This window comes from Lepus europaeus, chromosome 7 (assembly GCF_033115175.1).
Source record: "Lepus europaeus isolate LE1 chromosome 7, mLepTim1.pri, whole genome shotgun sequence".
NCBI classification, from domain to species: domain Eukaryota; kingdom Metazoa; phylum Chordata; class Mammalia; order Lagomorpha; family Leporidae; genus Lepus; species Lepus europaeus.
In genome coordinates, this window is record NC_084833.1 from 46,662,539 (window position 1) to 46,688,994 (window position 26,456).

A 26,456-nucleotide genomic window follows, 5' to 3' on the forward strand; every position below is an offset into this window, starting at 1 on the left:
GGTGGAGACAGCCTACTACGCCACAGTGCCAGCCCCAGGTTAGGTGTAGTAAATGTTTTTTAGACTTAAAATATTTTCAACTTATGATGGGTATATTGGCACATAACCCCATCATAAGTCTAGGAGCATCAGTGTTGTGTTAGATCTTTCTTTCCCTACAGCACTGCTTCTAAACTCCTCCCATGGGGCCACATGTACTCTGATCCCCTGCTCCTGGGGCTGCCTGGGACTCCCAGATACATCCCAGATGGTGGGACTTCCTCTTCCCCCTGCGATGGGTATGCGGGTGCTCCCCCATCCCATGCCCACCCCCACCCCAGATGGCGATGGAGGGATCATTGGCTTACATGCTGTGTTGGGCTCTGGGTGAGAATTTCTCTGGCATTTACATCCCTACAGCAGAACCACTAGCTTCCAGATGTTTCTGTTCCCAGATGAGTTCCAGCAGAGGATGTGGAAGAAGCTGGAACAGAGAGAACTGGGAGGAAGGTGGTGTGGGTGGAGCCCAGGGAGATGAGCAGGGGCCAGAGCATGCTGGTCCCTTCTCTTTGGCCATGACAAGGATTTCTGTCTTTATCCTGAGATCAAAGGGAAGCCATTGAATTAAACTAAAGTGGGGGGGGGGGGCTCAGGTTTCTTAGCAGCAGTGAGTCTTTAGAGCTGAAAGAGCCCTCGCCCCACTCTTTGAATTTACAGAAGGGGAAAGGCCACAGAGCACAGCCCAGTGCAGACAAAGCACTGAGGCCTCTTGACACCTTGCCAGCGCCTTGTAAGACTCCTGGGTTGTCACAGCCATCTGATGGTGGCAGCGCCGGAGGCTGGGGGTTGTCAGCATTGTCCTGCGGGGAAGCTGGGACAGCCCCTGGTCACCTCTGTCCCCTGGCCTTCCTAGACCTCTGAGAGCATCCAACAGGACCCACTGAGAAATCCCAAGCCAGCACCCCGCCTTCCACTGCCAGGGAGCCTCAGGCCTCCGACGCCCACTGGCAGCCCCTGTTCAACTTCCTGTGCTAGCTTAGAGAGAGCTGGATCAGAGTAAAGACAGGCATGCCGATCCTAGTCCCACTGATGCTCTCAGCCTCCTCTTCCATAAAATGGAGGGTGGAACAAGATGGGCTCCCAAGTCTAAGCTGCCTTCCCCCCACATAAGCACTTGTGCTTAAGTGTCAGCCACTGGGGGTCTCCAGTACTGCATGGCCCCCCGGGCCCCTGCTGTCCGCCTCTTAGCTCCCAGCATGGGCAGCTGGCTGGGTGCTGCACCCTCCAAGTTTTATTGACCCTTTTCACCCGTGTGCTTCTGGGCCTCCGCTCCAGAGAGGCACAAAGAACTGAGCCATTGTTTCCAGCCACAAAGCTGTGTGCAGTTTCACACAGAACCATTTTATTAGATCTCATCCAAAGAGTTCTTGAGCTACATTTTGTTTTGAAAGCTTGTTAACATTCCAGATTTAATTAACAGCCAGAGACAAAGCTGCCCCACTTCACCCACCCCCAGTCCATGCCCACTCCATCCACCGACCCCAGTTGCCAGCCAGCAGTCTCAAAGCTCCTGCCCACACCCAGATGGAGCACCCATTGTACCCCTGGGGGCTCACCTGACAGATGAAAGGGAGACCCTTAGTGCTGCCATTCCCTCTCCCTCTCTGCCCCCCTGCCATCCCTCCCTCATCTGAATGCTGGCTCCATTTATTGAGGTTTCACCATGGGCTAGGCACCAGGCTGGGCTTTGCATATTGCACCTCATCATAGCCTTATAACCTATCTGGCAAATTTTAGGGTCTCTGTTTTCCAAAGGAGAGATTCGATCACCTACCAAGGATGCACAGGTAGTAAATGACAAAGTCCAGCCTCAAACCCCAGTCTGTGCATCCAAAACCTTTTACAGCAGGCCACTGCAAGAAGCTACCTCCCAGGGGTAGGGTGGGGGTGGGGAGGAGCAACTTGTGGGGACAGAAGGGACTGCAGTGCAGATTTTTAGGGTCCAGTGCTAGACATGGCCCATGTTGCTTGGGAATCTGCCCACCTTCAGCTTCCAGATGGGGGTCCCATTCTAGCCTCCTGTATTAGTCCATTTGCATGGCTCCAATGAAATAACTGAAGCTGGGCAACTCTATAAGGAAGAGAGGTTGATTTCGTTTGCAGCTCTAGAAGGGTAAGGCCCTGCCTGTCTAATGGCAGAGTCCACAGGCAGTGCATGCTATCACGTGGTATGGGGCAGATTACCTATGTGTATGTCCTCTGGTCTTTCTCCCTCTACTTTGCCACCAAGATTCAGTCACGAGGGTTCCACCCTGGTGGCCTGATCTGATCCCAGTCACCTCCTAAAGGCTCCACCTCCAAACACCACGGTCAGATTAAGTTTCCACCCTCTTCATACCGGACAACTGGGATTAAATTTCAACACATGAACCACTGGGGAGCACTCAAACCATATGCAAACATGGCACCTCCCAGTGTACCCACCTCCTTGGCACGTCAGTGCAGCCCCCTCTCCCTGCCCCAGACCTAATGCTGGACACCCTTGGCTCCCAGAGCTCTTCTCGCGGTCATGGTCACCATCCTGCCTTTCTGAGCTCGCCTTTCTCACTAGTGTGTGATAAACTGGGCCAAGGGGAGAAGTCCCCTCCACTCTGGGATGAGCTGGAGCTTCTTCTCAGGATGTCCCCCCCCCCCCCCGACAGGGAATAGGAAGAAGCAGTTGCAGAGGTCCAGTCCCCTTGGACGGTGGCTGGATGCTGGGGCGGGCATTTGGCCTAGTGTTTAAGACTCCCGTGTTCCACATAGAGTACCTGGGTTTGATTCCCAGACTCAGCTCTTGACTCTGGTTTCCTGCTAATGTGGACCTTGGGAGGCAACAGTGATAGCTCAAGTAATTGGGTCCCTGCCGCCCACATGGGAGACTTGGACTGTGTTCCCAGATCTAGGCTTCAGCCTGGGCCAGCCCCAACCATTGCAGACATTTAGGAAGTGAACCAGCAGATGGATTCTCTCTCCCTCTCCCTCTCTCTACCTCTCTTCCTCCAAATTAAGTAAACAGAATAGAGGACCAACACTGGTTCCAGACTGCCTAGTTCTGGATCCTGGCTCTTCCATCCAGGAACCTTGGGCAACTCACTCAACTTCATACGTGTGTCTTGCTCTCTGTGAAAGGGCAGTTCCATTACCTATGTCATGTGGTTGTTCTCAGGGTTGAATGAGTCCACGTTTGTAAGCAGTCATTTTACAATCATCAAGGTCTCTTCTGATCACCAGGCAGTCCGAGGGTAGCCAGATCTCTTACCAGGCAGCTCTACGTTTCCTGAGCCATGGTGCCAAGAGACGCAGCAAAGGCTGCATAGGCTTTTCTAAGCCAGGTTCACAGTGCCATAAGACCACTTCTGCCACGTTCTCCTCTTCAGGGACACTAGCCAGGGAGGGGACACAGACTCTCCTATTAAAGGGAAGGATGTTGGAAAATTGATAGGCACAATGAAGACCACGTTTTAAGTTACAGAAAGTCACGTAGCTGATAAATGGTGAGCACCCCCATTCTAGTCCAGAGTCCTCTTGTGCCCACCCCCTCCTGCCTGCCTGGGGAATGCGGCCACGGGCCCTGCTCTCAGCCAGCTTACCCTCCGAGATGCACCTGCTGCCAGCTGAGGCCTTGCCAGTGTGTGCCGGCTTCTGTGCATCTCTCGGTCTTGTGGGGTGGTGGGGACAAGGCAAAAGCTGGGGTCAGGACAGAAAACATCTCAAAGGCAGGAGGTGATCTTGGTGAAGAACCAGGCCTAGGGCAGACGCTTGGTGACTGCTTCCTGTCCCCAGCACATGCCCTGTGGCTCGTAGATAGCCTGACACACACCCCTCGAATGCGGCAGAAAGTACGTGGACACCACTCCAGCCTCTCCCGGTGAGGTCCGTGCAGCGGCCAGCAAGGCTGTCATCTCGGAGCCCGGGGCGGTGCTGAGGGTGTGATTTGATGATGCAGAAATAGCTGATTGGGCCTTTTCCTTCTGGGCGCTCTCACCCATAGAACCTTCCTAGTTCCCCCTGGGGACCGGCATTTCCCATGACTCTGATTCAAGGCCTAGCCACGCCCCTCTCCCCAAAAAAAAACCTTCAAACCAAGCCTGGTAGTTAAACCTGCATGGTAGGTAAACCCCTATCCCCCTGTGGGTTTCCAGGCCTTTCTGTAGAATCATAGAAAGATCTTGGGGCCGGCGCCGTGGCTTAACAGGCTAATCCTCCGCCTTGCGGCGCAGGCACACCGGGTTCTAGTCCCAGTCAGGGCACCGGATTCTATCCCGGTTGCCCCTCTTCCAGGCCAGCTCTCTGCTATGGCCCGGGAAGGCAGTGGAGGATGGCCCAAGTGCTTGGGCCCTGCACCCGCATGGGAGACCAGGAGAAGCACCTGGCTCCTGGCTTCGAATCAGCGAGATGCGCTGTCCGCAGCGGCCATTGGAGGGTGAACCAACGGCAAAAAGGAAGACCTTTCTCTCTCTCTCTCTCTCACTTTCCACTCTGCCTGTCAAAAAAAAAAATCTTGGGCTGTGGTGACCCAACAACCTGGGTTCAAACCCCAGTTCTGCCTCCTCCTGTTTTCTCTCATCCTGGGCAAGCCCCTTACCCTCTCTGTGCCTTTGTGGCCCTGCCTGTAAGCTGGGGCAGTGCCGCAGCCCACAGCGTGCCCGTGAGCACAGAGCCGGGTAAGACTCAGGTAAGCCAGGGCCTGGCTCAGAGCGACAGAGGAGCGGCCCAGTGCAGGCAGCCCATCCCACTGCGCCCCTGTTGGTTAATCCCCCTACCATTGAGAAACTGCCCAGAGTTAGAAAACTGCCCAGGGTACCCCCTTACCCCTACCCCACACCCCCATCCTCACAATGAGATGAGAACAGGAATCCTATAAGCAAGGAACCAATGCCTAATGGTGATATTTTAGACACAGGGACAGGCCATGGAACCCAACACCATCAGACAGATGTCCGGGGGTGGGGAGGAGGGAGGGGTATTGGAGCCATCTCCAGATGATGGGGTGAGGGAAGCCTGGGCTGAGGCCAGGAGGAAGGGCCAGCCGTGTCACCCAGTGTGTCAGCTGACAGCGTCGGCCCTGGAGACAGGCGGCCTAAGTGTAGTCTTAGCTTCTACCCATTTATTAACAGACCTTGGTCGAGGGACATAACTCCCCGTGCCTCAGTTGCTTTATCTGTAGGCAGCACCCAGCTTCCAGGACTGTTGTGTGGGTTAAACGTGCTAACACGTGTAAAGCGGTTGGAGCACGCGGTGAGCACTCGTACATGTAAGTTAACAGCGACAGCCGCCGTCTTAGCCATGCCAGTGGCCGGCTGTGCTCCTTGGGCTGTTTCCCCTCCTGAGAGCCCAGCAAGCTGGCCCAGGTCTCCCAGAAAGGCCTGCGAGGCTCCGATGGTCGGGTGGCGCTGGCAGCCCAGGCAGGACGGAGTGTGATGTTCTTTCGGGCAGGGCTGCCTGTGACTGTGTGGGCCAGACTGGCAGGTCACTCCCGGCCACGGTGGGAAGGGAAGGAAAGCTGAATGGGACACAGCCTCCCTCCTCACGTCGGCAGGAACAGGCTGAGCCAGCCTTCGGCTTCAGTTCCGGGGGGGGGGGGGGGGGGGGTGTTGCTGGCAGCCTGGGAGCTCAAGGGATGAGTCACCGACAGGAGCAGCCATGGTTCTGGAACTCGGGCGGCACCAGCCCGGGGCACAGAGAAGCTGCAGAGTTTCAGGGTGGGCTTTGGGAGCTGGGTGACAGGAGGGGGCTCCTAGTGCGTGGTGCAGTGCCTTGCATGCCCTGCCCAGGAGCCCTAGCACTTTGGCCCGGGCTTCAGGCTCCTGTCTTCCAGTCCTTCTGCCATCCCTCCATCTCATGGAGCCTTAGGGCACCCATCAGCTGGAGATCAGGCACAAAAGCTGCAACCCCCCTGCACCCCCCCTCCCTGCCAGACTCTCTGCAGCCTGCCTGCCTTTGCTATAGTGCCCCTTTCCTGAGAAGCAGGAAAGAAAAAGGAAATATGCAGGAGTGTCAGGAAGCCCTGGGTTCGAACTCCGGGTCTGCCCTTCCTGGGGCACAGCCCTTAACCTGTCTACACCGCTGGCCTGGAAAATCCCTTCACCGTGCGCAAGAGCCAAGCCCACAAGGAGCCTGTGGTGAAGTCGCTTGTCAGCTCTGAGTCACAGTTTCCTGCGTGGCAAAGCAGCTAGCTCGCTGTGAACTGCTGCCACGCCAGCCCTTGACACAAGCGTCCGCCTCTCACTGACGAAGCGGGGCTCACGATGATACCGGGTCTACCTCATCGGGCTGCCGAGAGCGCCTGCAACTGCGTGCATGGAGATGCTTGGGGGGCTGCAGCCAGCCAGCCCCGGGGAGGCGATGTTATCACTCTCAGAACCAGAGAGTGAGCAGAAGGGAGGGCAGAGCAGGGAGGAGCGCTGACATCATCTGTAGGACAAGACACCAAAAAAGGCTGAGCCCGGAGCCCCAGTGGTCCTCGCAGGAGGCCACTGTGCTGTTCCCTGCTGCAATCCCAGGGCTTGGTAAAGAAGGCACAGGGTAGACACTTCTTGAACGGCAGGAAGCAATCATGCATTCCCATTGCGTGGCATACAGTTGGTGCTCACTGCATGTGTGTTGAACTCATGCAAAATGAGCAGAGACTAACATCAGAGGGATGGGCTCCACCTCTGCAGTTTCCACTGCTTCCGGTCATAGGTCCCTACCCCCCACCCCAGAGGCCAGCAGTTCTTCACGGAAGCTCTGAGTTTCTCCCCAACAGTTGTATGCAGAATACAGAGTGTGCTGGGAGACAGACCCTCCCGGGTGAAAAGCTAGCAGATTTTTGACCCAGAGAAACTTCTGAGTAGAGCTCGCTCCGAAAGACGTACATCTACCAGGCGCCCAGTAGATGCCTATCGGCTGGATTCACCTGGCCACCAGGACCGCCGGCTACTCAGAGGTTTAAAGAGGAAAAGGAAACTTCCCCCCCTTTGGAAGATGCACGCAGAGGGCCCCATGAGCCTGCGCTTTCTCTCCCACCCCCATGACGCACAAGGCAGTTAACTTGCCATCTCTTACGTGCAGGAGTGATGACACACAGTATCAGAGAGGCTCGCCCTGTGAGCAGCTGCGCGGTAATCAGTGGTTCCCACAGAGCTGTGCACACCCTGTCAATGTCTTGCATCCCAGTGTATGCGTTCAGATGTGACAGGTGGGAGTCAGGGCCTGAAGTCTGGGAATACCAGTGAGGCTTCCTACCATCTGAGCTCAAGGCCGTTCTCTCTCTTTATTATTTTTCCTCAGCACGGGCGTTATAGCACAGTAGGTTAAGCCACCACTTGGGGCACCCACATCTAGCTTCCTGCTAACGCATCCTGGGAGGTGGCGGATAATGGCTCAAGTGTTTGGGGCCCTGCCACCCACACAGGAGATCCAGATCGAGGTCCTGGCTCAGCCCTGACTGTTGCAGGCCTTTGGGGAAGGAACCAGGGCATTGAAGGGTTCTCGCTCTTTTTCTCTCCTACTCACCCCTCTACCTCTCCCCGCCCACCTCCCTCTCCTCGCTCTCTTTGTCTTTCTCTCTGCCTTCCAAGTAGATGAAAATAAATATTTTAAAAATACTTTTTCTCACTACAAATGCACGTGTATATATCTACATATTTATTGGAGGAAATTCAGAGAATGTAAATGAAATCACCTCCAATCTCAGCCTTCCCCAAAGGAGCGCTGCTAAGACCTAGGTTCTATTCTTCCCATTTATCATGTACAGCATTTATGAAGCACTTACTGTGTGCCAATGTTCACTGGAGTCTACTCTTTGCAAGCACTATCTCTTTTTTTTTTCCTCTTTGTAATTTTTATTTGTATTTCCTTGATGGCTAGTGATCCTGACAACTTTTCACATATTTATTTTTATTTTTTTTTCATTTATTAAACTTTTATTTAATGAATATAAATTTGCAAAGTACAGCTTATGGGTTACAATGGCTTCCCCCCTCCCATAACTTCCTTCCCACCCGCATCTCTCCCCTTTCCCGGTCCCTCTCCCCTTCCATTCACATCAAGATTCATTTTCAATTCTCTTTATATAGAGAAGATTAGTTTAGTATATATTAGGTAAAGATTTCAACAGTTTTCCCCCATATAGCAACACAAAGTGAAAAAAATGCTGTTGGAGTACTAGTTATAGCATTAAATAACAGTGTACAGCACATTAAAGACAGAGATCCTACATAATATTTTTTTTAAAAATTAATTTTCTATGCCATTTCCAATTTAACACCAGGGTTTTTTTTTTCATTTCCAATTATCTTTATATACAGAAATATTTATTTTTATTAACATATTTTTAAGTAGGAAATAATTATGATACAAAATTATAAATTTCTTAGATGACTAAAAAGCCTCTCACCCGTTCCTGTCCCTAGCTACCTAATTTCTGTCTTAGGAGGCACTATTTTTTGTGCATCCTTCTTTTTTTAAAAAAAAAAAAATAATATAAATTTTTAAAGTACAACTTTTGGAATATAGTGGCTTTTCCCCCCATAACCACCCTCCCACCTGCAAACCATCCCATCTCTTCCTCCCTCTCCCATCCCATTCTTCATTAAGATTCATTTTTAATTAGCTTTATATACAGAAGATCAACTTAGTATATACTAAGTAAAGATTTCAACAGTTTGCACCCACACAGACACACAAAGTATAAAGTACTGTTTGATTACTAGTTTTACCATTAATTCACATAGTACAACACATTAAGGACAGAGGTCCTACATGGGGAGTAAGTGCACAGTGACTCTTGTTGATTTAACAATTGACACTCTTATTTATGGCGTCAGTAATCACCCGAGGCTCTAGTCATGAGCTGCCAAGGCTATGGAAGCCTCTTGAGTTCACAAACTCTGACATTATTTAGACAAGGCCATAATCAAAATGAAAGTTCTCTCCTCCCTTCAGAGAAAGGTACCTCCTTCTTTGATGGCCTGTCTTTTCCACTGGGATATCACTCACAGAGATCTTTCATTTAGGTCATTTTTTTGCCACAGTATCTTGGCTTTCCTTGCCTGAGAAACTCTCATGGGTTTTTTAGCCAGATCCGAATGCCTTAAGGGCTGACTCTGAGGCCAGAATGCAATCACTATCTCATATGAACTCCTCATCTTACATCAGTTATTCTGCATCTTTTTTTCTTGAAATGTTTATTTCAGAAGCAGAGAGGGGGTGCAGAGAGAGAAAGCTCCTGTGCACTGATTCACTCTCCAGTGCCTGGAGCTGGGCCAGGCCAAAGCCAAGAACCAGGAACTCGATGCAGATCTCCCACCCAATTACTTGAGCCATCATTGCTGCCTCCCAGGGTTTGCATTGGCAGGAAGCTGGAGTCAGAGTCCTGTATAGAACCCAAGCACTTCTATCGCTAGACAAAGTGCCTGCCTCTGCTTTCTTAGTTTTAACACCAGGGAAATCATACTGTTTTGTAACCTTGCCTTCATCCAAACTTTCGAGATTTCTTTCCATGTTATTAAATATTCATCTACACAGTCATTTAGAATGGTTGCATGATATTTTATTCCAGGTAAGTTCCATGCTTAGCAGACTGGGGTGCATGTACCCCCGAGGGCAAAGCCTCAAGGTGAATGTCACACATCTGCTGAAGCGTAAATTTGATTTGAAGATTTGGGAGGCAAAAACACTTTAAAAGCAAAACAAGCTGAGATACACTGTAGTGCAGGATGCTGAACACCCATGAATTTCAAACAAAGCAGAGTCCACACTGTGTGAGCCAACTTTCGCGAGGCCCATGGTCCCTCTCCTCTGAGGTCAGGAGCATCCGTGAAGCACTGCTTTCTAATTCAAGCCCTGCTTTTTATAGGGGTGGAAACAGACCCAGAGAGGGGAAGGGATTGCCCCAGATCCACAGCACGTGCACCACAGAGCCAGTGCATAAAACCCAGCCGACCCTGGGCCTGCAGCCCTCCCCCCTCCTCTGTATCCAGCATCCACCATGTGAGGGTGGAGATTTGCTGCCAAGCAGCCAGCCCTCGGCCTGTGGACGCCAGAAGCCCTTGGCTTCCTACATGATGGCGGCTTTCCTTTTCTCACCTTGCTGCGAGGGCCTGAGCACACTGCTCTAGGGGCTGGCAGCCATGCCCCTCACAGGCACAGGGGTCCCCTCTCCTCACCCACAGAGGAGCCACTGCACTTGGTGTGTCATGAAGTGCATTGCTGTTTGATGCTGTGGCTGCTGTTTTTAAAAATGTGACTTACGGCCGGCGCCGCAGCTCACTAGGCTAATCCTCCACCTGCAGCACCGGCACCCTGGGTTCTAGTCCCGGTTGGGGCACCGGATTCTGTCCCGGTTGCTCCTCTTGCAGTCCAGCTCTCTACTGTGGCCCAGGAGTGCAGTGGAGGATGGCCCAAGTGCTTGGGTCCTGCACCCATGTGAGAGACCAGGAGAAGCACCTGGCTCCTGGCTTCGGATCGGCGCATCATGCCAGCCGCAACACACCAGCCATAGTGGCCACTTAGGGGGTAAACCAACGGAAAAAGGAATACCTTTCTCTCTGTCTGTCTCTCTCCCTCTCTCTCTCACTGTCTAACTCTGCCTGTCAAAAAAAAATGTGATTTATGTAGTTGGAAGGAAGAGGGACAAAGAGATCTCCCTTCACTGGTTTTCTCCCCAGACGGCTGCAACGGCCCGGGTTGGGTCAGGCTGAAGCTAGGAGCCTGGAACTCCATCCAGGTCTCCCATGCAGGTGGCAGCGGCCCAAGCACTTGGACCATCTTCCACTGCTTCCCAGGTGCCTTAGCAGGGATCTGGGTTGGAAGCAGAGCAGTTGGGGCTCTAACACGGGATGCTGGTGTCGCAGGCAGCAGCCTGACCAGCTGCGCCACAGTGCCAGCCCCAGTGGCTTTGTAGCCAGATATTTACTGCTCAGTTTTATCCGTAAGACCAGGAGGCTTTTGAAGATTAAAAATGATCTTGTTACATTTCTTATAATATGCTATGTGTCGGGTACCCACTAACTACTAGGCATCATGCCGGGTGCTTTTTTCTTTAGTATCTGAAGTCTTTATACAGCTTTTTAGAGTGTGCACAATTATCCCCATGTAAGGTAAGAAAACTGAGTAAGACCATCACTTGTGTAGTAAGTATCCGTTGTAGACTTCATGCTCAAGACGGGCTAAGCGGTCATGAGGAGCGGCATTGGTAGCATCTGTCCTCGGGGAGCTTGCAGGCGAGTGGGACGGTGATATTCAGGAAGGCGATAGTCAACACATCGTTTTACGGACCATGGAGACTGCACTGGGTTGAACCCACCTCTTAGTAGCTGGGTGACAGCGAGCATCTCTCTCCTCCTCTCCATACCTCATCTTCCTCTTCTGTCTGTGAAGTGGGGATAATAGCCGTACCAACCTCCTAGGGTTTGCAAACAAATTAGCGCACGCGCAGCACTCAGAACAGGGCCCTGCACGTTACAGATGCGTTGTTGGTGCTGGCAGTAGGCAGGAGGGGCCTGGGCTGCTCCCTCATGTACCGCAGGGCAGGACCTACTCCAGCTGCCGATCGCAAGATGGCAAGGTATGTGGGAGGCACAGGAAGGGTGCAGGGAGTTGGAGGGATGTCCCAGGCAGAGGGAACAACCTATGCAAAGCACGGGGCAGCAGGCACCCCTGGGGAACTGCAGGGGGTTTGGTTGGCACACAGCAGCTAAGGAGCCATCCAAGGTTAGCAGCTGGGGAAGCGGGGCCCGGCCACAAACCTAGGTGTCTCCAGGCCCCCGGCTGTTGGCATCACACTGCTGATCTAAGCCACAGGAGAGAGGCCCAGCAAATGTTTATCCGGTGAGCACACAAACAGGGGACAAACAGCTATGCTGGCCTCCCATGGTTCTGTTGCCATCCTGCTGGAAAGAAAGTCCATCCTCCTGTAGCCATGGCGATGTGTACACAGCCCCTTCCCAGGCTGTCGAGCTGTCCACAGCCATTTCATTGGTCCCGCCATAAACTAAACCCTTTGAGTTTGAGTAGGGCCCTCCAACATCTGGGATGCCCCCTTCCCCAGGGGGCCGTCCCTGCAGTCCCCATACTAGAGCCAGGGCCCCTAACCTAAGCCAGTGGTGTTGAGACTCCTTAGGAGTGAGTTTCTATTAACATAAGCCATAGCAGAAACCCAGCGCACACACCGGGGACAACCACACTTGTGACACAGGGGCTCGGAGCATGCAGCACCAGCTCCTGGTGCACCTGGGAAAATGCAGTGGCCCTTCAGAGTGCCCTTAGAAAGCCAAGGATGGAGCTCAACCGCCATTTCCCAGGAGGACAAACTAAGACCTAGGCAGGGAGTGATTCTCCCCAGGGAGACCAGGGACAGCTGCAGAACTGGGTCCTGAACACGGGACCCCTACCCTGCTACACCAGAATTTTCTCCACGTTGCCCTAACTGCCTTCCCCCTCCAATCCCGTCAGTGTTGGGGGTGGGGAGGCCTAGGGGGCAGGGTCACGTGGCAAGGATCTCATTAAGAGTCTCACCCCCAGCCCAGCGGGAGCGCAGACCAGGAGAGACAGAAATCCCCAGTGCAGGCGTGGGTGGCTTGCTCAGGGTCATGGCCTGATCCTGCAGTGTCTTTCCCCCTCCCTTTTTTTTTTTCAATTGAGTTTGAGGTGGTTGTTTTTTGTTTCCTTAAGAAATGGAAAAGAATGAAGCTGTGTAAATACAGCGGTATTAACTCTGAAAAACCTCCTGCCATTTTAACTCTGTTACTGGAGAAATAAAAGAGAAATAATCTGTCCACCCACACTTAGCTCTTTCTGACGAAGGTAGGTGAATATCGCTCTTGCTAATCTAGGGTGACTGCGGGAAGTGGAGCCGCACCGACTGATCCCACATTGGATCAGAGGAAGCCGCGGCAGCGCGGCCGGGAGTGGCCACCCCGTGTGCGGGCAGCAGCCACGCTCAGCGGCCTGCGCGTCCCACCTTCCACAGGTCTCCCCGACCCTGTAGTGATGGAGGCGCCGGACAAGATGGAAGGGCTCCCCGACTCGCCGATGGCGACGCCACCGCCCCCACCGCCCACGGAGCCAGCGCAGAAGCCGCCACCTCCAGGCACCGGCAGCCACTCCCTCACCGTCAGGAGCAGCCTGGGCCTGTTCGCCGCCGCTCAGTTCGTGGTAAGGACCTGCGGGCCTCGCCTGGGCCTGTGGCCAGGGTGGGCTGAGAGACCGCCTCGCTGCTTCCTCCCAACATGGCCACCTGGGGAGACAGCAGGGCAGGGATGTCCTTGGTGTCCCTTGGTGACTCTGGGTCTTCATGGCAGCTGTGAGGGGAAGCCTGGAGCTCTGAGCCCCTCACACCAAGAGTCGGGCAGGTTAGGACCCCCAGCCCTAACCCCCTGGTTCTAGAAGGTTCTCTGAGGACTTCCGGCCTGTGGAGGCCTTTCTGTTAGACTTCCCTTTGTGTGACACTCCTGACCGGGTCTCCTCTGGGAGGGGCTTTCTCCTGGCTTCCTGAGGCCTCCTCCGGGGACCCCCTTCCCTCAGCTGTCCCGAGGTGCACGAGCCTCCCCCAGGGGCCCGGCTGAGGCCACAGGTGAGCTCAGCATGGGGGCTGGGGCCGAGTGCCTGGGCTCGGAGTTCAGTCCGCTCCCCCGGCCGCCCCAGCTTGCCTGCGGGGTGCTGTGGTTCAGCGGCTATGGCCACGCGTGGTCGCAGAACGCCAGAGACCTCGTCTCCTCCTTGCTCACGCTCCTGAAGCAGCTGGGGGCTACGGTGAGTAAGCTCCAGGGAACCCTGGGGAAGGGGGGTAACGGGGTCAGGGGCCCATCCCACTCTCCCACCCCCAGAGGGGGCGTCCCTAAGTTCGGAAGATACTGCCTGCCCAGCCCCTGCAGTTCTTCGGCCTGCTCCCCACCCCAAGCCCTGGGACGTGGGTGTTCAGAACCTCAGTTTGGCCACCTGGAAGAGGCGGAAGATGCTGCCGCCACCAGCACCCTGACCTGTTTGTCCACCGTTCCGCAGGCCTGGCTGGGCGCCGGGGCCTGGGGGCTCCCCAGCCTGCTGCTCCTCTCCCTGTCTGTGGGCCTGCTCCTCGTCGCCCCCCTGGTAAGGCACCAACCCCCCCAGGCTCAGGCCCCGGTTCCCCCTTCCCCTCCAGCTGCCCTCTGACCTGGGTGAGGTGAGGCCGGGGGTCCTGTCTCCTTCCACCTGTGGGCCCTGCCAGGAGCAAGGAGACTTGCAGTGACCTGGGCTGGGGAGAAGGTGGCTCTGGGAACCCCCCAGGCCCACCAAGAGGGCCTGAGCCCGTGAAGATTCTGAGCTGCAAGGCGGGAGAGTGGAGGGACAGCCCTCCTGTCCAGGCGACAGTCCCCAGGAGAGCAAGGCTGCTGCCTGCAGACGCTCAGAGGGGCAGGAGACCCCGCCCCGTGGGCGTCCCAGGAACCCCAGGGACAGCCGGCATTGTCCCCGGTCCCCATCGGTGACACCACGTGCCTCCCACTAGGTGTGGCACTTCCTGAGGGCTCCTGCAGAGCCGCCCGCCACGGACAGGCGCCAGTCGGTGAGCCGCCAGCCCTCCTTCACCTACTCGGAGTGGATGGAGGAGAAGGGAGAGGATGACTTCCTGGACCTGGACCCCGTGCCCGAGACGCCCGTGTTTGACTGTGTGATGGACATCAAGCCTGAGGCCGACCCCACCTCACTGACCGTCAAGGCCATGGGTCTGCAGGAGAGGTGGGAGGGGTGGGGGCGGGGTGGGGGAGGGGTGCCTGACTCTGACCCCCTCCGGGTGCCCAGGACAGAGTTTGCCATACAGCTCAGCCAGCGTGGACGTGCTGTTCTAGTGCTTTGTATAGGGGCCGCCGCCTCCCGTGTACACACGGAGGTGTGCGGGCAGACCCCTGTGCACGCTCACACAGCCCTGCGTGCCAGTGGGCTTCTTCACTGTGGATCTTTGCTTCACTGTGCCTGCGTGTATCAGCAAGGGGACAGCGTGGTGTTTGCCCAAGTTCTCCATCCAAGATTCCCGTTTTTATGGAGTATCGCGTGGTGCTCCACAGAGCACACCTGGGAGATACAGACACCCCCTTTCCAGAGCCAGGTCACCCCAAGTCTCAGTTACCCACTTGATGGCATGGAATGAGCACTGGATGAGGAGTCAGAAAACCTAGGTTTTATTTCAGCTCTGCCACCGCCTTACTGTGACAGCGTGGGCGAAGGGGGCAGGGGGCTCAGTCCCCCTCCATGGAGCGTAGTGCAGCTAGTCCAGTGTAGACATCCTTGCTGCCCCTGGGACCCCCTGCTGGTCTCTGGCTCCTGGGCAGCCTCCACGAAGGCTGGCTGGGCCCAGGGCTGTGATATGGAGGATGTGGGGCTGTCCCCGTGCTTCGCGCGCTCTCTCAGCTCCCTGGAGGCCACAGGGAGGAGCTGCCTCCTGTACTGACAGAGGAGAGCCCAGGGCAACCCCATTGGGGTTGCTTTGGCTGAAACTTTTGAATGTCAGTTAGGGGCTCCAGGACAGGAGGCAGGATGTGGGGGGTCAGGCTGAGACTCCTGCTCCTTGTGGCGTGGGGTGGGTCAGGTCACTCTCCCGCGCCTCTTCCTCGAGCCCACCCTGGTCTCCCCCCTCCTCGTCCCGCCCACTCCACCCTCTGCCGCGAGGCTCACTTTCCTTCTTGTGCCTCCAGGAGGGGCTCCAACGTGTCCCTGACCTTGGACATGTGCACGCCGGGCTGCAACGAGGAGGGCTTTGGCTACCTGGTGTCGCCCCGCGAGGAGTCGGCCCACGAGTACCTGCTCAGCGCCTCCCGCGTCCTCCGAGCGGACGAGCTGCACGAAAAGGCCCTGGACCCGTTCCTCCTGCAGGCGGAGTTCCTTGTGAGTCTGCCTCCCCCACCCCCAGTCGCTGGCCTCGCTGGGCGTCCCGATCACGCCCCTGGCTGGGAGGTAGAGCGCGGTGCCCAGAACACGGCATCTGCGGAACGTTCACCTCACATCAGTGTCAGCTCTCCCGCCACCGTGGACAAGCCGCTCCCGCTGTATTCCTGTTTCCTCACCTGGAAAATGGGGGTGAATGTACTGGGGCTGCAGTCGGGATTTAAGAGATGGACAGCGAGTGCAGAGCAGTGGGCAGGCGCCGGGGTGCTCTGGGGTTCTGAGCCCGAGAGCCACGATCAGGCTTTCGAACCACAGACAGCCGGACCCTCGGGGACTCCTAGCCAACATCAGCAAGCGTTGCTCAAACTCTTTCTGTTGTTTTGGAATTCCATTCCTTTATTTCTTTTTTTTTAAAAGATTTATTTATTTGAGAGGCAGAGTTACAGAGAGGAAGAGGAGAAACAGAGAGACAGAGGTCTTCCATCTGCTGGTTCACTCCCCAGATGGCCACAACGGCCAGAGCTGAGCTGATCTGGAGCCAGGAGCCAGGAGCTTCTTCTGGGTCTCCCACACCGGTGCAGGGGCCCAAGGACTTGGGCCATCTTCTACTGCTTTCCCAGGCCACAGCAGAGAGCTGGATCAGAAGTGGAGCAGCCTGGACTCGGTCTGGCACCCATGTGGGATGCCAGTGCCACAGGCGAAGGCTTAGCCTAACTATGCCATAGCACCGGCCCCTATTTTATTTTTTAGAACACATTTGTTTGCCAGTGGACATTTAGATTGTTTTTGACATTGGCCATTGTGAACAGTGCTACAGTGAACAATGAGATGAAGTTGGTAGGCCATATGATCAGTCTATGTTTAATTTGTTTCCCACAGCGACTACTCCATTGTGCTTTCCGACCACCTGTGTACAAGAATCCCATCATTCCCATCTCCTTGTCAATGCTCATTAACTTTGTTATTGTTTTCATGATAACATCCTAACTGGTAGGAGGTGGTATCTCGTTTTGGGTTTTAATTTGAATTTTCCTTGTTTTTTATTTTAATTTTTCATTAGTTTTTAACAGGGTCAGCATAGGTCATAGATACAGTTCTAAGAATATAAGCGCAAACTCTTGAAATCTTTCTGATCGCCTCCACGGGGGCTGTGGCTCAAGTCGCAGTCACCTCCCCCAACTAGCCTCCGCGCCACAGCCTCCAGCTGCCTCCTCTCGGGCCCTGAGGGGCCCTAGAGTGACACCCCTGGTTGTCCACCCAATAAGAGCTAAGAGGACCCAGGAGAGCGCAGCAGCCCCGTCGCTGTCAGTCAAGGATAGGTTTGAAATGGGGCTCGGAGACAGGTGCAACCTGTGCTCCCAGCAAGCCAAAGGCCGACCCGGAGGCAGAACTGAGGCTGGCTGATCAGCAACCAGGAGGAGACTGGCACCCGTGGAGGCAGAGAGAGGCCAGACCCAAGACAGTGCACGTCCCGGGGTCAGAGGGCACACTGGGAGCTCTTTTTTTGTTTTTTTAAGTTTTTTACATTTTATTTGAGAATAGTTTTAAATTTACCAAACAAAAATTAGGAGATAATAATACAAAGAGTTCCCATACCTTAGCCCACTTCCCCTGTCAACACCTCCTTTTAGCAACCTTGGTCACAATTAATGAACCACACTGAGCTAGGAGTTCTTGACACACAGAGAGTGGAAGATGTAGAGGCAGCCTCGGCAACTCGGAAGGCTCCTGTCCCACTGGAGAATCAGGGAAGGCTTTTCAGAGGAGGTGGCTTTTTTTTAACTTTTTTTTATAAAGATATAGTTATTTACTTGAAAGGCAGAGGTACAGAGGGGGGAATCTTCCATCTGCTGGTTCACTCCCCAAGGGGCTGCAACAGCAAGGGCTGGGGCAGGCTGAAGCCAGGAGCTCCATCCAGGTCTTGCACATGGGTGGTGGGGGCCCAAGTACTTGGGCCATCCTCCGCTGCTTTTTCCTGGCCATCAGCAGGGAGCTGGATCAGAGGTGGTGGAGCAGCCAGGATGTGAACTGGCGCCCGTGTGCACAGCCAGCATCACAGACAGCAGCCCAACCCACTACCCCACAACAGGGGCCCTGGGAGGTGGCCTTTAAGATGGCCAGGAGATGAGGGAGGGGTGGGTGTTAGCAGGAATGCCCTGGGGAGGCTACTCAGCTGGGCTGCTGCACAGAGTGTATGGGAGAAGGCCTTGACTGGCCGTGTCTCCTTTCCTTGTCGCCATCTGTATTTACCAGCTATTTATTGAGTGCCTACTGCATGCCAGGCTGGCTTCCAAGCAGCGGCATGACACTGCACACGCAGCTCGCGTCTGGCACCGTTGCGAACTGGTGTAACAGTGATGGTTTGCTGGAGGAGCGCTTGCACCCAGGCCAGCCCCTGGATGGGAAGTGGGGGGCGCAGCAGTCCGAGGGTCAGCCACTCAACACCACCACACCCTCCTCCTGCAGGAAATCCCCATGAACTTTGTGGATCCCAAAGAGTACGACATCCCCGGGCTGGTGCGGAAGAACCGATACAAAACCATCCTGCCCAGTGAGTACTCGCCCCGCCCCCGGGGCCTGGGGCAGGCTCTGCCTCTCCCTGGGGAGACAGGGACGCCAGAGCTGGGTGACAGGGGTGACAGGGCGCTGGAGGACAAGGGGCGGGGCACTGGAGGTGCAGTGAAGCAGGCACCTGCTGGTGAGGGCAGAGGCTGGCTCCCCCTCTCACGCAGCATTCTCAGGACCCCTGCCCTGCCTGGCCAGCATTGTGCTGGGCTCTGGGGAAACCCAGAGAGACAGGGAGGCGATCCTGGCAGCTCCTAGGCAGTGCGTGGGGACTGAGAAGCGGCCACATCCTTTCTCTCTGCAGAGTGGGTCAATGTCAAGAAGACAAGGTTAGGGCCCGAGAGGTGACACTTGTGTCCTTTACAGTCCCAGATAGGATGCACAGAGCTGGGCCTCACACCTGGGCCCTGGTGACCCCAGTTTCGGGCTCTCTTGTCTGTCTGGTGTTCTGTTTGCTCAGATTGTGAGTCCTCTAACAAGCAGAGCCACCGCACAGGGGAGTGAGCTGCCTCTGCAGGGAGTGAGCTCCTCCCCGTCACTCAGTGTGCAAGACACTGCGGGGTTTGCCTCCCTTGGGGTGGGAGACAGGTGACCCCGTGCTCCTCGTTGAGCCCTGGAGTGTCATTTCCAGGTCACGTTCATCAGGCCCCTGTGTGCCTGCCACCCCTGCCAAGTTCTGGGCCCGGGCCCCCCCGGGCTTGCTGGGGTGGAGGGAGAGGGTGACGTGTTGAAAGCGAATCCCCGCAAATATACTCCACCCCGTGTGTGGAGTAGCAAGGCTTTCAAAAAGCGGCATTGCCATCAGCATCTCCGACAACATGTAAGATGTCATGACTTATTTTTAACTTTTAAAATATCGACTTGTGGTTGCTATGGATACAGAGTCTCTAGGTAGTTCCGGTTCAACAAAGCACCATTTAAGGCCAGGGTGCGTTATTCAGGGCGGCTTACCTCTTCCTCCTCCTGCCCTCCCCTTCCCAGTCCTGCCTGGGGGGCGGGGGGCCTCGGGTCCCCCAGCACCTGGGGCCCTGCTGGCTGCTCAGGATTCCCGCTGGGGAGGGCAGCAGTCGGGCCGTGTCTCCCCTGGTCCTCGCTGGATTGTGGAGAGCCTCAAGCCACTCCAGCCATGGCCTAGCTTCCAGGCCCCAACCTCCTATGTGTGTCCAGCACAAGCTAAGCCTGCTCGCTCAGAGCCGGGTTCAGGGGAGGAGGACCGGGCAGGCTTAGCAGAGGCCGCCCCTCAGGTCCTGGCCACCCTGTGGTCTCCCTGAGGCAGCACCCGTTTCTCAGGCTAAGAGCTGAGATGTGAATAAGACCGTGCACAAGGAGCACCAGTGCAGAGGGAGAGACAGGTGCACAGTGTGATGGTAACCCAGCAGGAGGCGTGGAGAACGAGGGGCAGGCCAGAGATGTCTGTCTGTCACCACTGTGTCCCAAGCACCAAAATGGTGCCTGGCACATAGCTCGTGGATAGACGGACGGACAGATGGGTAGAAGGTCAGTCAGATGAGTGGATAGATGGACAGATGGGGCAGGGAGAGATGGACAGGTTAGGGGGAGGGGGAGTGAGTAGGTGGGTGGTGGATGAACATCTCCCAGCTGCAGCTTCCCCTCTCCAGGTGACAAGGTCAGGGCCAGTCCCAGGGGGTGCCACATACAGAGACCTGGGCACACACCAGGCGTGCTCGTGACCCCCGACACATCTCACCCGGCTCATCGCGGTCCTCTGCTGTCCGCTCTCCTGACTTCCACGCTCCCCTCTCCTATCCTCCCAGCGCTGCCCGCAGAGTGCTGCAAAGCAGAACCCTGGTCGAGTCGCTCTCCCCCTCAGACGCAGCCGCTGCCACCTGTGTGGCCCTTGGCTTGAGGGTCAGCTTTCTAAGCCTGGGTTAGAAGACCCTGTAGCCTCTCGTTCCCATCCAGTCTCACCTCTCATGAGTCCCACCCAGCCCTGGGCACTGGAATCCCACAGAACAGCATCCCCTGCTCCTCTGGCTAAGGGCCTGCCAACCCCGCCAAGGAGCCACCTCTTCCAGGAAGCCCAGGCAGCCGGGCCAAGTCTTCTCCCGCAGCCCCGGTGCTCACCTGCCATATGTTCCTCATCCACCTGCCCAGCTCGCTGCGTCCCCTGATGGCAGGGCCCGTGGCTGGTCAGTGTGCAGGTCCCTGTCCACAGTCGGTGCTCACCAGGCTGAGGGAATGCAGCCGTTACTGTTAGCACAGGGAGTCCTCAATACCAGAGGCTCTGGTGTCTGGCGGGGGTGGGCAGTGCCCATTTCTGTCCTGCTGGCCTCTGATCTGGACACAGTGCAGGCCAGGGGAAGGGAGATGGCCAGGCACAGGCACAGCTACCTGCTCCCAAAGTTCCCCCTCGCCCCTCTCCATCCGCGCCGCCCTGCTGCATCCCTCTGCACGACAACCACGTTGTTGCCAAGACCTCAGGCAGTGGGACCAGGAGGCAAAGGGCGGCAGAGGCGAGGTGTGCACGTCGCCGCCCGTGTTGCATACTTTTCCTTTACCCGTTGCCTAATGGTAGAGCTGGCAGCAATGGCAACTGTGTGGCAGCTGCTCGCCGTGCGGTGCTGCGTGCACACTGGTCTAAGTTACCCGGCTAACTAACGTTGCCTCCTTGAACCTTCACACAGTATGTAGGGTCGTGGTGAACAAAGCATCCCCACCGTGCAGGCGAGGCACAGGGAGACGGGGCAGACTGTCCACCTCGATGCTGCCGGGGAGTCACGGGGCCACGTCCCACATCCAGGCTCTCTGGCTCAGTGGTGTGGACTTGGCAATGACCGCCACCTGTGCAAGCCCCCCTGTGCCCGCTAGAAGCGCCTTCAACCCAGAGAAGGGATCAGACTCTGTGCCAAAGCGAGACCAGGCCCCAGAGCTGCAGGCCCCCAGCTAGCGTCCCTGCCCACCCCGCACCCGGTCCCAGAACAGACAATTGCTGGAGCTGGAACAAAGCAGTCTACCCCGGGAAGAACAGGATGTTACGGGAATCTGTCACTGGGAGCTGACGTGAATAGACTGGGGAGACAGGGCCCCTGTGCACACGCGTCTGCCGTCTCGTCTCAGCCGGTCAGCGACAGGGCGTCCGCACGCTACAGCTGCCACCTGCTGTTGGGGATCTCTACCCAAGGTCACCCCTTTCCTGCCGTGGCTTTCTCTTCCCCAGAACATAGGGCATGGGCACACGACAGGGCCTCTCTCCCGCTGCCTCCTTACCCCGAGACCTCGCCTGTCCTGTCCGAATGGACCCCAAGAGGGGTCCCTGTTTAATGGCCAGAGGGGAAGGAAGAACTGCCCAGGTCCCAGAAGAGGGGTGGGGCCCTGGAGTGGGCCATACCCAGGTCCCTGCCTCACCTGGCTCCCTCCCCCACCCCAGACCCTCACAGCAGAGTGTGTCTGAGCTCGCCAGATCCCGAGGATCCTCTGAGTTCCTACATCAACGCCAACTACATCCGGGTACGTAGCCCCATCCCGACAGCCAAAGCCAGTGTGGCTGCTGCCAGCCCCGGGACGAGCCCCAGTGTGGGGACTGGGCCCTGGGAGCGCTGCCTCCAAGTCTGACAGCCTGGGCTCGGCTGGCCACAGGGCTACGGCGGCGAGGAGAAGGTGTACATCGCCACGCAGGGCCCCATCGTGAGCACGGTGGCCGACTTCTGGCGCATGGTGTGGCAGGAGCACGCACCCATCATCGTCATGATCACCAACATCGAGGAGATGAACGAGGTAGGGACCCCGGGCCGCGACCAAGTGCTCACTGCTTTGTGCCCTGTCCCAAGCATCAGGATCCCACGTGAATCCTAGGACCAGCCTGTGAGGCTGGCGGGGCTCACAGCAGCCAGAGCTGGACCATGCGGTTGCTGGTGGAGCCTGGAGCCAGCCTCTCCACCACCAGTGCCCGTGATGCTCAGCCAGCCAGGACCGACACTGGCTGTACCCGTGACAGCCGGGTTCATTGACTCCCCATAGAAGTCCTTAAGAATGAGGACAGTTTCCAACTGCCGGATACAGACGCCGAGCCATAGACTTCCTGTTCTTATAGATCCTGGAGCTCGGGACCTATTGTGCTTTTATGCCCCCTGCTGGCCCTGGAGGGACATTGGGGAGGGATGGGGGTGTGGGGGGGATGGGGCAGAGGGCGGGTCGCAGCCTGATCTGGGCCCCTGCAGAAATGCACCGAGTACTGGCCGGAGGAGCAGGTGGTGCACGATGGCGTAGAGATCACCGTGCACAGGGTCATCCACACTGAGGATTACCGGCTGCGACTCATCTCCCTCAAGGTGAGCTCTGGGGCTGGGCTGGGCGGATGGGAGCGAGGGGCACCACTGGGGACTCCACTGAGAACAGGGCGCAGGCGTCCACTGCAGCGGAAACAAAGGCCTGTGTCAGGATTTACCGATAAGTAGAGGCGAAGGAGGCGTGGATGGACTTGGGGGCCAGGCAGGACCAAACCAAACCTCAGCTGCTTTTCCCAGAGCTCAGCTACATTCGTTGCTGATGGACTCTATATATACTGCCATTCACAATGCCCGCTGCCCAAGGCCGGGAAGGGGTGGAGGGGGGGACTTCTGCAGCCTCCTGCACCGTCCTCATGAGTGAGGGCTCCTTAACCACTTGGAGATCTGCCCTAGAAACCGTCCCTTCAAGACCTTGGCTGGGCTGGGCTCCTGGCCTGTAGTGCCAGCTCTGTCCGCCAGAGGGCAGAAGCTCCCTGCTGCTGCGGTGCTGCACAGAGGCTGTGGTTACAGAAAATGGCAAGAAAAGGGAAGGCAGCACCGTCTGAGCCGTGCAGAACAGCCCGGAGGAGTGAGGGGAGGGATCCTCCCACCCTGAAGTGGTGCCTCTCCCAGGATCCCAGAACCCGAGACTGTTCCTTTGAGTCGGGGGGATTCCTGGGCTCCGTCTGCGTTGGGGCAGTCCTGAAGGTGGGAGGAAGCGAGGCGGGCGGGGAGCCGACCCTGCCCTGTCAGCCCGGTGGGACCGCATGGAGCCCGGAGCCCGCCTCGGGAAAGGCGCCCGGCCGGGACCAGCACTCCTACGGGCTGCCTGCCCCTCCACACACACACCACACACCCCACACACATACACATACACACCACACACCCACACACACACCACACACATACACCACACATGCACACCCACACACCCACACCCCACACACACACGCCACACACCCCACACACACATGCCACACACACCTGCCATACACACACACACACGCCACACACACCACACACACATGCCACACACACGCACCACGCACACACCACACATCCCACACACACGCCACACACACACACCCCACACACACACGCCACACACACATGCCACACACACCACACATCCCACACGCATGCCACACACACCACACACACACTACACACCCACACACACCACACACACATGCACACATATGCCACACACACCCACACATACCACACACATACACATACACACCACACACACACCACACATCCCACACGCATGCCACACACACCACACACACACACTACACACCCACACACACCACACACACATGCACACATATGCCACACACACCCACACATACCACACACATATACCCCTACACCCCACACACACACTACACACACCCACATGCATACCACACACACCCCCCACACACACACGCCACACACACCCCAGACACCACACCCCACACACATACACACCACACACATATACCCCATACACACCCACACACACACACGCCACATGCCACATGCCACACACACCCCACACACACATGCCTCACACACCACACACACACCACACACATGCCACACATACACGCATGCTCCACACATACACACACACGCCACACACATATACCCCACACACACACACCCCACACTCTCCACACACCCCCCACACACAGACACCCATACACACCACATCCCACACACATCACATACACACCACACACCCCACATATACACACACCACACACACACCACACACACACCACACACTCCATACCCCACACACACACCACATGTACCCCCACACACACCACACACATACACACCACACACATACCACACACACACACCCCTCCACACACACACAAACCACACACACCCACACACACATCTCTCTCACACACACACACACATCTCTCACACACACACCACACACACACATCTCTCACACACTCACACACAAAAACACACCGGCTCCGGTGCTAGGGGCACCTGGGCGGCTCTGGGATGCAGGACTGGCTTCAGGGCAGGAAGGGCCAGGAGAGCAGAGCAGGGGCTGTGATAACTGTCCCAAAGACCTGAGGGACGGCCTCCTGGACGGAAATTCCCGAGAGAGATGCGGGAGTGGGGAGGGGGCTTCCGGGTCTGCTCAGCTCTCGGGGGCTGGTAAGGGAGGAGCCAGGGCATCGTGGGTTTCGAAGGTTATTTCCTCTTGTCCGTAAACCGTTACAAGCACCCACGCAGGGCTGGGGTCTGGGGTGGGTTCTGGGAACACAGAGCTGTCCGAAGCATGGACTCTTCTCGAAGCACCCCGCAGATGTAAGTACCGGGCTAGAGACAGGTCAGGGTTCAGAGGCCCGCTGTACCGGCAGCCAGCTCAGGCAGGGCACCCGTCCTGGGAGTGGCCCTGCCTGGCCGGGTCTTGAGTGAAGGGTGACAGTTGGCCAGGGACAGAGTGGGAGAGCGTTGTGAGTGAGAAGAGAGTAAAAGTCAGGCGTGGAAGATGGAATGTGTGCGTGCACGTGTGCACACAGGTGTGTGTGTGCGTGCGCACAGAAGCCCTGCAGAAACCTGATCTACAGCCTCAGGGTGCTGGAGGGCCAAGGGCGAGTGTGCAGGGGCAGGAGCTGTTTCTGGAAGCCGAGGCCCTGCACGGGGTCCTGTTTGCCAGGCAGAGCGCTAAGGAGACTGGGTCGTGCTCCCAGAGCCGTGGACGGGGTCTTGTTCCATCCAGGCTGCCATAACCAACCACCACAGGCTGAGCAGCTTAACAAATAAAAAACAAATAAACAGTGGGTTTACTTCTCGGACCTGGAGGTCCAGGAACACAGGACCAAGGCACCAGCACTGTCCTGATGAGGGCCTGCTTCCTGGTCACATCCCCCACCCCACCCCCGTGACGGAGGCCCGTGGGAGCTCTCTGGGGCCCCCGTGAGGGCGCTGATCCCACTCAGGAGGCCCCCACCCCCATGACCTAACACCCCTGCATACCCGCACATGGGGGTTAGACCTCAGTGGACAGACTTGGGGAAGCAAAGGGCTTTGCACACTGGGGCAGCATGCCCACATTCGCACTGGACTCCAACCATTTGAGTGCTGTGGCCCCAGGGCAGTGAGGGGGAGGAAGGATGTCAGAGTGGGGGGAGGGCACCGTGGAGGCCGCGGTTGGACGGGGTAAAGCTGGGGACAGCAATGGGCCTGGAGCGGGGAGCGGGCAGCAGAGCACAGCAAGGGGAGGCCAAGGGCTCGGGGCTTGGGGCTCGAGGCTCAGGGGCGGCTGGGCCAGCTGTTAGGGTAAGGAACCCAAAGACAGGAATGAACTGGGGAAGGGGCCCTGGGCCCCTCTCGGGTGCTCCTGGAGCCTCAGGGGCAGAAGACAAGAGCAAAGCCAAAGCCGCTGCCCAACTCCTTCCCCCCCACACACGCTGGGGCCTGTGTCTGGCCTCTGAGGTCCCCTCACACACACACCCCGCGCCTCCCCGGTGTTCCTTCCCCTCTGGTCCTGGCCGCACTTCCGGCTGTTTTGTGGGCTGGGAGAGCTCACGGGTGTCTGGGGTGGGCCTCTGTGTCCTGGACAGAACGGGAGCGAAGAGCGAGGCCTGAAGCATTACTGGTTCACTTCCTGGCCCGACCAGAAGACCCCAGACCGGGCCCCTCCGCTGCTGCACCTGGTGCGAGAGGTGGAGGAGGCAGCCCAGGAGGAGGGGCCGCGCTGTGCCCCCATCGTCGTCCACTGCAGGTGGGTCCTCCAGCGCCCCGCGGGGGCAGGGCAGCCCCTCCCAGTCCCCAGCCCCTGGG

The 26,456-nt window shown here is 56.8% G+C and overlaps 1 protein-coding gene across 1 annotated transcript in view; it reads left to right on the top strand.

Moving 5' to 3' along the window:
• PTPN5 (protein tyrosine phosphatase non-receptor type 5) overlaps window positions 1-26,456 on the top strand; it is a 43,811-nt gene that overhangs the window by 16,884 nt on the left and 471 nt on the right. Inside the window, exons 4-13 of the mRNA XM_062197495.1 lie at window positions 12,977-13,161; window positions 13,651-13,758; window positions 14,008-14,091; window positions 14,489-14,718; window positions 15,672-15,861; window positions 18,328-18,412; window positions 21,815-21,894; window positions 22,024-22,161; window positions 22,605-22,715; window positions 26,237-26,397. Coding sequence (XP_062053479.1) covers window positions 12,977-13,161; window positions 13,651-13,758; window positions 14,008-14,091; window positions 14,489-14,718; window positions 15,672-15,861; window positions 18,328-18,412; window positions 21,815-21,894; window positions 22,024-22,161; window positions 22,605-22,715; window positions 26,237-26,397 — 1,372 coding nt within the window. The remainder of the gene's footprint in view (window positions 1-12,976; window positions 13,162-13,650; window positions 13,759-14,007; window positions 14,092-14,488; window positions 14,719-15,671; window positions 15,862-18,327; window positions 18,413-21,814; window positions 21,895-22,023; window positions 22,162-22,604; window positions 22,716-26,236; window positions 26,398-26,456) is intronic.